General features: G+C 46.0%; 2 protein-coding genes across 3 annotated transcripts in view; one reads left to right on the forward strand and one right to left on the reverse strand.

Moving 5' to 3' along the window:
- LOC122981346 (nuclear factor 7, ovary-like) overlaps nucleotides 1–9,674 on the forward strand; it is a 504,535-nt gene that overhangs the window by 35,768 nt on the left and 459,093 nt on the right. The gene's annotated exons all lie outside the window — the stretch shown is intronic.
- The window catches only part of pik3c2b (phosphatidylinositol-4-phosphate 3-kinase, catalytic subunit type 2 beta), a 56,448-nt gene continuing 49,730 nt past the window's right edge, over nucleotides 2,957–9,674 (reverse strand). Inside the window, exons 32-33 of one of the 2 annotated variants that reach the window (XM_044350019.1) lie at nucleotides 4,290–4,415; nucleotides 2,957–3,741 (exon numbers count right to left, since the gene is read on the reverse strand). In XM_044350019.1, the coding sequence (XP_044205954.1) occupies nucleotides 3,550–3,741; nucleotides 4,290–4,415 (318 nt within the window). In that variant the 3' untranslated portion in view covers nucleotides 2,957–3,549. Of the gene's footprint in view, nucleotides 3,742–4,289; nucleotides 4,419–9,674 lie in introns of both variants that reach the window. The other variant, XM_044350018.1, reaches the window with a different exon arrangement.

The following is a 9,674-nucleotide window of genomic DNA, read 5'->3' on the forward strand; positions in this document are numbered from 1 at the left end:
TTGACGTACATGTTAACAGGTACATGTTAACGTACATGTTAACAGGTACATGTTAACGTACATGTTAACAGGTACATGTTGACGTACATGATGTGATGTACATGTTAACAGGTACATGTTAACAGGTACATGTTGACGTACATGTTAACAGGTACATGTTAACGTACATGTTAACAGGTACATGTTGACGTACATGTTAAGAGGTACATGTTAACAGGTACATGTTGACGTACATGTTGTGATGTACATGTTAACAGGTACATGTTGACGTACATGTTAACAGGTAGATGTTGACGTACATGTTGTGATGTACATGTTAACAGGTACATGTTAACGTACATGTTGTGATGTACATGTTAACAGGTAGATGTTAACGTACATGTTGTGATGTACATGTTAACAGGTAGATGTTAACGTACATGTTGTGATGTACATGTTAACAGGTAGATGTTGACGTACATGTTGTGATGTACATGTTAACAGGTACATGTTAACAGGTAGATGTTGACGTACATGTTGTGATGTACATGTTAACAGGTACATGTTAACAGGTAGATGTTGACGTACATGTTGTGATGTACATGTTAACAGGTACATGTTAACAGGTACATGTTGACGTACATGTTAACAGGTAGATGTTGACGTACATGATGTGACGTACATGTTAACAGGTACATGTTAACAGGTACATGTTGACGTACATGTTAACAGGTACATGTTAACAGGTACATGTTGACGTACATGTTAACAGGTACATGTTGACGTACATGTTAACAGGTACATGTTAACAGGTACATGTTAACAGGTACATGTTGACGTACATGTTAACAGGTACATGTTAACAGGTACAAGTTGACGTACATGTTAACAGGTACATGTTGACGTACATGATGTGATGTACATGTTAACAGGTACATGTTAACAGGTACATGTTAACAGGTACATGTTGACGTACATGATGTGATGTACATGTTAACAGGTACATGTTAACAGGTACATGTTGACGTACATGTTAACAGGTACATGTTGATGTACATGATGTGATGTACATGTTAACAGGTACATGTTAACAGGTACATGTTGACGTACATGTTAACAGGTACATGTTGACGTACATGTTAACAGGTACATGTTGACGTACATGATGTGATGTACATGTTAACAGGTACATGTTAACAGGTACATGTTGACAGGTACATGTTAACAGGTAGATGTTGACGTACATGATGTGATGTACATGTTAACAGGTAGATGTTGACGTACATGATGTGATGTACATGTTAACAGGTAGATGTTGACGTACATGATGTGATGTACATGTTAACAGGTAGATGTTGACGTACATGATGTGATGTACATGTTAACAGGTACATGTTGACGTACATGATGTGATGTACATGTTAACAGGTACATGTTGACGTACATGTTAACAGGTACATGTTGACGTACATGATGTATACGTGTACGTGTATACGTGATGTATATTCGGGCTTTCAGCTGCAGGTCTGAATCTTTATTAAAGTTTTTAATGAATTTGAAACTGCAGTAGATTTCTAAAGAGCAACTCAATGATAACATATAATATAATAATAATCACACCTTTAAAATAATTAGTTAATGGCCTGTTTTGAATGTTTTAAAATTAAGATGAAGTTAATTAATTGTTGCTGAGAAATGTGTTTTATTGTTCTGTTCCTTCAAATAATAAACACAGAAAATAAAAAGACTAATAAATTAATTTCATATTAATAATAATTTAAAAATGTAGCAAACAAGACATTAAGTGTTGTAATTATTGGCAGAATAAGTTGTGTTTTCATCTTTTCATCCAGTGTTCCCAGTGTTCCCAGTCAGGAGGATAAACAGCTGCTTTAATATCGAATCAAATATCGATGAATGCATCACGTCTTATTTAGTAACGACTGTCATTTCCAAAAAGCAGAAACATTGTTATTTATTTTTCTGCAGTTGCATCTTTAGATCAGATTATTGATGATCTGATTGGTCGGATATCTGTTTCACAGCTGGAGAGCGTCGTGAGCAGCAGAGCTCGGTGCAGTTTGTTTCCCCTCACTTTGTCTCCTCTACAGCGCAAAAAAAAAAAACAACAACCGGCAGAAAATGACCCCCGTTCCCTTTCAAACATCCTCTGCAGGCGGATCGGAGACCCGGAGACGCAGCTTCATCACAAACTGCTAAACTTTCCCAAAAAAAGTACAAAATCACAGACAGAAAAACAGGATTAAAATCAAAGAAATGAAATGTAGAAACAAACAAGTTTCAGTCACAAATCAAGATGCTGAGCAGATTAATAAAAGCTGAAAACAAAACCAGAGCAGCCAGCTGTTGCCATGACAACCTTAAAGACACCTCCTCCTCTTCCTCCTCTTCACTCACACTCAAGACTTAAAAAGCTCTCATGCAGAACAGATCGGCCTCAAAGCTTCGATATAAAACCAAACCAACACTCTCACTATAAAAATATCCTGCAGCCTGCGTCATGTCTGTACAGTCTCAGTGTGAGTTTGTGTTAATGCAGCTTTAAAGTTCTGGAAACGTGTTGTTGTTGTGTTTTCTGGATCTACCGACAGATGAACATCTGACATCTATTAAAAGTTCAAAAAGAAAAAAAAAAACATTCCTTTTCTAAAAATTGTGTAAAACGTGAACCAACGTCTGAACTATAAATGTGCATTTTCTTCATCGTCTTTGTGTCTGCTGATAAAACGTCTTTGTGCATTTCCCAGCATGCCTCTCTGTGTGCTTTTCCTGACAGTCTTCATCACTTCGCTCACGTCGGAGCAACAAAAGCAAAAAAATAAACGGATCTCAAACCTGAAGCACAGCGGAGCCTTCTTCTTCTTCTTCTCTTTTAAACATCTGAACGACACGCTTCAAATGTGTTTAAAGGTGTTAAACTGAGCTCTGACACCTGCTGACAGGAAGTTAGTACAACTCACAACCCGAAACATCTTTAATCTGCATCAGGAGAATCTGAATATTTGAGAGTTTAAAGGATCACATCACATTATTCACTAAGTTGTTTCTGTTGGTAAAACTTTATTTTACAGCTCCTTTCATTTTGTGCTCATTTCCTGGAAAGATTCAGGAATCTTCAGGTGTTTAATGTTTAGGACGAATGATTAAAAGCTTGCAGAGTTTTATCTAATCTAGCTCGTCCATGTTTTTACAGCTTGTACTGTTGGACTGTTTACCTGTAAAGTACAAACGTCTTCAAAATAAACACAGCAGCTGCTTCACTGTAATAAAACGCTGACACATGTGAACCCAAACAGCCTGTAAGCAGCTTCTAGTGGAGTATAAAATTAGAGGAGCTGTAAAATAAAGTGTCACCTTTGTGTTTTTAATCTAATAAATGAAAACTCAGATTAAACAGATTAAAGTCCCTCACACCGAGGGAGGATCAGCCACACGGCTTTACTTTCTTCTTCTGTCCTCATGAGGAGAACCTTCTTCTTCTTCTTCTTCTCTGCCTTTAAACACTCTGCTTCCTGTCCCACCCTCAGGTGTGGGTCAGTGGGGGCGGAGTCAGTGGGCGGAGTCTGAGCCGGCGGCACCCAGCTGGTGCCAGTCCACCCAGTGCTGACCAGGAACCAGCCTCTTCAGGGGAATGAAGGTCTCCCCCAGCAGGGTGTTCTCCCAGAACGCCCCGTCCCCCAGGACCCGCAGGTGGATCACCCTCTGGTCCAGGTCCCCCCGAGGGATCCGCTCGTACACCAGCTGCAGGTCAGAGGTCAGAGGTCAGAGGGAAGAAAACAGAGGCAACAAACTGATCTACTGACCAGTATCGTGTGATATATCTGATTCCTCACCACTGCACTGGGTCACATGTTCCTTCATCATGAAGAGTTTGGTCTCGTTAGTTTAGAAACGTCTCCGACTGAAGATCTTCGGTACGTTTATATGATGTGTTTCATATCACAACCTTCACATCAACAGACCCTGAAGCCTCATTTTCAGGTTGTTGCATGAATCAAAACACTAAAACATTGTTTCTGTTTCCACTAAATTACTTACAAACGTTTGCTGAGCTGCAACAACTATTCGATTAATAGATCAGTCGGTTCATTTGAGACTATTTTCATAATACATGAATCATTTTAAAGTGATTTTTAAGTAAAAAAATCCAAACGATGTCTTGTTTAAGGTTCTCAAACGTTAATATTTGCTGCTTTTTCTCATCTTAACATCGTAATAAACTGAATATTTTGTGGTTTTGGACAGAACGAGACGTGTGATTTGACTGGAAAGCGTCGGGGTTAGCGTACCATCTCGTTGTAGGTGGGGTTACAGGTGCGTCGTGCTGCCTTCGTCTTCCTCTTGCTGGTCTTCTGGGGGTCTGGGAGGAGGTAGAGCTTCACATAGGGGTCCGGGTCTGTCCCGTCCTGCAGGGGCTGCTGCACACACACGCACACACACACACACACACACACACACACACACACACACACATTAACACACACAGTCATGTTTCCATCACTTCAGAGAACATTACAATGACTTACATTTATTTCCTGGAGACTTATGACCACATACCTAATCCCCCAACCCCCTAACCCTCCAACCCCCTAACCCTAATCCTCTAACCCTAACCCCCTAACCCTAATCCTCTAACCCCCTAACCCTAACCCTCTAACCCTAACCCTAATCCTCTAACCCCCTAACCCTAACCCCCTAACCCTCCAACCCTAACCCCCTAACCCTAATCCTCTAAACCTAACCCTCCAACCCTAACCCCCTAACCCTAATCCTCTAACCCTAACCCCCTAACCCTAATCCTCTAACCCCCTAACCCTAACTTTCTAACCCTAATCCTCTAACCCCCTAACCCTAACCCTCTAACCCTAACCCCCTAACCCTCCAACCCTAACCCTAACCCTCTAACCCTAACCCTAATCCTCTAACCCCCTAACCCTAACCCCAACCCTCTAACCCTAACCTCCTAACCCTAATCCTCTAACCCCCTAACCCTAATCCTCTAACCCTAACCCCCTAACCCTAACTCTCCAACCCTAACCCTCTAACCCTAATCCTCTAACCCCTAACCCTCTAACCCTAACCCCCTAACCCTCCAACCCTAACCCTAACCCTCCAACCCTAACCCCCTAACCCTAATCCTCTAACCCCCTAACCCTAACCCCAACCCTCTAACCCTAACCCCCTAACCCTAATCCTCTAACCCCCTAACCCTAATCCTCTAACCCTAACCCTCTAACCCCCTAACCCTCCAACCCTAACCCCCTAACCCTAATCCTCTAACCCTAACCCCCTAACCCTAATCCTCTAACCCCCTAACCCTAACTTTCTAACCCTAATCCTCTAACCCCCTAACCCTAACCCTCTAAACCTAACCCCCTAACCCTCCAACCCTAACCCTAACCCTCTAACCCTAACCCTAATCCTCTAACCCCCTAACCCTAATCCTCTAACCCTAACCCTCTAACCCCCTAACCCTCCAACCCTAACCCCCTAACCCTAATCCTCTAACCCTAACCCCCTAACCCTAATCCTCTAACCCCCTAACCCTAACTTTCTAACCCTAATCCTCTAACCCCCTAACCCTAACCCTCTAACCCTAACCCCCTAACCCTCCAACCCTAACCCTAACCCTAATCCTCTAACCCCCTAACCCTAACCCCAACCCTCTAACCCTAACCTCCTAACCCTAATCCTCTAACCCCCTAACCCTAATCCTCTAACCCTAACCCCCTAACCCTAACTCTCCAACCCTAACCCCCTAACCCTAATCCTCTAACCCTAACCCTCTAACCCCCTAACCCTCCAACCCTAACCCCCTAACCCTAATCCTCTAACCCTAACCCCCTAACCCTAATCCTCTAACCCCCTAACCCTAACTTTCTAACCCTAATCCTCTAACCCCCTAACCCTAACCCTCTAACCCTAACCCCCTAACCCTCCAACCCTAACCCTCTAACCCTAACCCTAATCCTCTAACCCCCTAACCCTAACCCCAACCCTCTAACCCTAACCTCCTAACCCTAATCCTCTAACCCCCTAACCCTAATCCTCTAACCCTAACCCCCTAACCCTAACTCTCCAACCCTAACCCTCTAACCCTAATCCTCTAACCCCTAACCCTCTAACCCTAACCCCCTAACCCTAATCCTCTAACCCCCTAACCCTAATCCTCTAACCCTAACTCTCTAACCCCCTAATCCTCTAACCCTAACCCCCTAACCCTAATCCTCTAACCCTAACCCTCTAACCCCCTAACCCTAACTTTCTAACCCTAACTCTCCAACCCTAACCCTCTAACCCTAACCCTCTAACCCTAACCCCCTAACCCTCCAACCCTAACCCTCTAACCCCCTGAACCTAATCCTCTAACCCTAACCCTCTAACCCCAACCCTCCAACCCCCTAACCCTAACCCCCTAACCCTAACTTTCTAACCCTAACTCTCCAACCCTAACCCTCTAACCCTAACCCTCTAACCCCCTAACCCTAACTTTCTAACCCTAACTCTCCAACCCTAACCCTCTAACCCTAACCCCCTAACCCTCCAACCCTAACCCTCCAACCCTAACCCTCTAACCCCCTAAACCTAACCCTCCAACCCCAACCCTCTAACTCCCTAACCCTCTAATCCCCTAACCCTCTAACCCTAATCCTCTAACCCCCTAATCCCCTAACCCTAATCCTCTAACCCTAACCCTCTAACCCTAACCCCCTAACCCTCCAACCCTAACCCTAACCCTAACCCTCCAACCCTAACCCTCTAACCCCCTAAACCTAATCCTCTAACCCTAACCCTCCAACCCCAACCCTCTAACTCCCTAACCCTCTAATCCCCTAACCCTAACCCTCTAACCCCCTAACCCTAACCCTAATCCTCTAACCCTAATCCTCTAACCCCCTAACCCTCCAACCCCAACCCTCTAACTCCCTAACCCTCTAATCCCCTAACCCTAACCCTCTAACCCTAATCCTCTAACCCCCTAATCCCCTAACCCTAATCCTCTAACCCTAACCCTCTAACCCTAACCCCCTAACCCTCCAACCCTAACCCTAACCCTCCAACCCTAACCCTCTAACCCCCTAAACCTAATCCTCTAACCCCCTAACCCTCCAACCCCAACCCTCTAACCCCCTAACCCTAACCCCCTAACCCCAACCCTCTAACCCCCCAACCCCCTAACCCTAATCCTCTAACCCCCTAACCCTAACCCTCTAACCCTAACCCCCTAACCCTCCAACCCTAACCCTCCAACCCTAACCCTCTAACCCCCTAAACCTAATCCTCTAACCCTAATCCTCTAACCCCCTAACCCTAACCCCCTAACCTTAACTTTCTAACCCTAACCCTCCAACCCCAACCCTCTAACTCCCTAACCCTCCAACCCTAATCCTCTAACCCTAACCCTCTAACCCCCTAACCCTCCAATCCTAACCCTCCAACCCTAACCCTCTAACCCCCTAAACCTAATCCTCTAACCCTAACCCTCTAACCCCCTAACCCTAACCCCCTAACCTTAACTTTCTAACCCTAACCCTCCAACCCCAACCCTCTAACTCCCTAACCCTCCAACCCTAATCCTCTAACCCTAACCCCCTAACCCCAACCCTCTAACCCCCTAACCCTAACCCCCTAACCTTAACTTTCTAACCCTAACCCTCCAACCCCAACCCTCTAACTCCCTAACCCTCCAACCCTAATCCTCTAACCCTAACCCCCTAACCCCAACCCTCCAACCCCCTAACCCTAACCCCCTAACCCTAACTTTCTAACCCTAACTCTCCAACCCTAACCCTCTAACCCTAACCCTCTAACCCCCTAACCCTAACTTTCTAACCCTAACTCTCCAACCCTAACCCTCTAACCCTAACCCCCTAACCCTCCAACCCTAACCCTCCAACCCTAACCCTCTAACCCCCTAAACCTAACCCTCCAACCCCAACCCTCTAACTCCCTAACCCTCTAATCCCCTAACCCTCTAACCCTAATCCTCTAACCCCCTAATCCCCTAACCCTAATCCTCTAACCCTAACCCTCTAACCCTAACCCCCTAACCCTCCAACCCTAACCCTAACCCTAACCCTCCAACCCTAACCCTCTAACCCCCTAAACCTAATCCTCTAACCCTAACCCTCCAACCCCAACCCTCTAACTCCCTAACCCTCTAATCCCCTAACCCTAACCCTCTAACCCCCTAACCCTAACCCTAATCCTCTAACCCTAATCCTCTAACCCCCTAACCCTCCAACCCCAACCCTCTAACTCCCTAACCCTCTAATCCCCTAACCCTAACCCTCTAACCCTAATCCTCTAACCCCCTAATCCCCTAACCCTAATCCTCTAACCCTAACCCTCTAACCCTAACCCCCTAACCCTCCAACCCTAACCCTAACCCTCCAACCCTAACCCTCTAACCCCCTAAACCTAATCCTCTAACCCCCTAACCCTCCAACCCCAACCCTCTAACCCCCTAACCCTAACCCCCTAACCCCAACCCTCTAACCCCCCAACCCCCTAACCCTAATCCTCTAACCCCCTAACCCTAACCCTCTAACCCTAACCCCCTAACCCTCCAACCCTAACCCTCCAACCCTAACCCTCTAACCCCCTAAACCTAATCCTCTAACCCTAATCCTCTAACCCCCTAACCCTAACCCCCTAACCTTAACTTTCTAACCCTAACCCTCCAACCCCAACCCTCTAACTCCCTAACCCTCCAACCCTAATCCTCTAACCCTAACCCTCTAACCCCCTAACCCTCCAATCCTAACCCTCCAACCCTAACCCTCTAACCCCCTAAACCTAATCCTCTAACCCTAACCCTCTAACCCCCTAACCCTAACCCCCTAACCTTAACTTTCTAACCCTAACCCTCCAACCCCAACCCTCTAACTCCCTAACCCTCCAACCCTAATCCTCTAACCCTAACCCCCTAACCCCAACCCTCTAACCCCCTAACCCTAACCCCCTAACCTTAACTTTCTAACCCTAACCCTCCAACCCCAACCCTCTAACTCCCTAACCCTCCAACCCTAATCCTCTAACCCTAACCCCCTAACCCTAACCCTCTAACCCCCTAACCCTAACCCCCTAACCTTAACTTTCTAACCCTAACCCTCCAACCCCAACCCTCTAACTCCCTAACCCTCCAACCCTAACCCTCCAACCCTAATCCTCTAACCCTAACCCTCTAACCCCCTAACCCTAACCCCCTAACCTTAACTTTCTAACCCTAACCCTCCAACCCCAACCCTCTAACCCTCCAACCCTAACCCTCCAACCCTAACCCTCTAACCCCCTAAACCTAATCCTCTAACCCTAACCCTCTAACCCCCTAACCCTAACCCCCTAACCTTAACTTTCTAACCCTAACCCTCCAACCCCAACCCTCTAACTCCCTAACCCTCCAACCCTAATCCTCTAACCCTAACCCCCTAACCCCAACCCTCTAACCCCCAACCCTAACCCCCTAATCCCCTAACCCTAATCCTCTAACCCTAACCCTCTAACCCTAACCCCCTAACCCCCTAACCCTCCAACCCTAACCCTCTAACCCCCTAAACCTAATCCTCTAACCCTAACCCTCTAACCCTAACCCCCTAACCCTCTAACCCTAACCCTCTAACCCCCTAAACCTAATCCTCTAACCCTAACCCTCTAACCCTAACCCCCTAACC

This window comes from Thunnus albacares, chromosome 4, assembly GCF_914725855.1.
Source record: "Thunnus albacares chromosome 4, fThuAlb1.1, whole genome shotgun sequence".
Lineage (NCBI taxonomy): Eukaryota > Metazoa > Chordata > Actinopteri > Scombriformes > Scombridae > Thunnus > Thunnus albacares.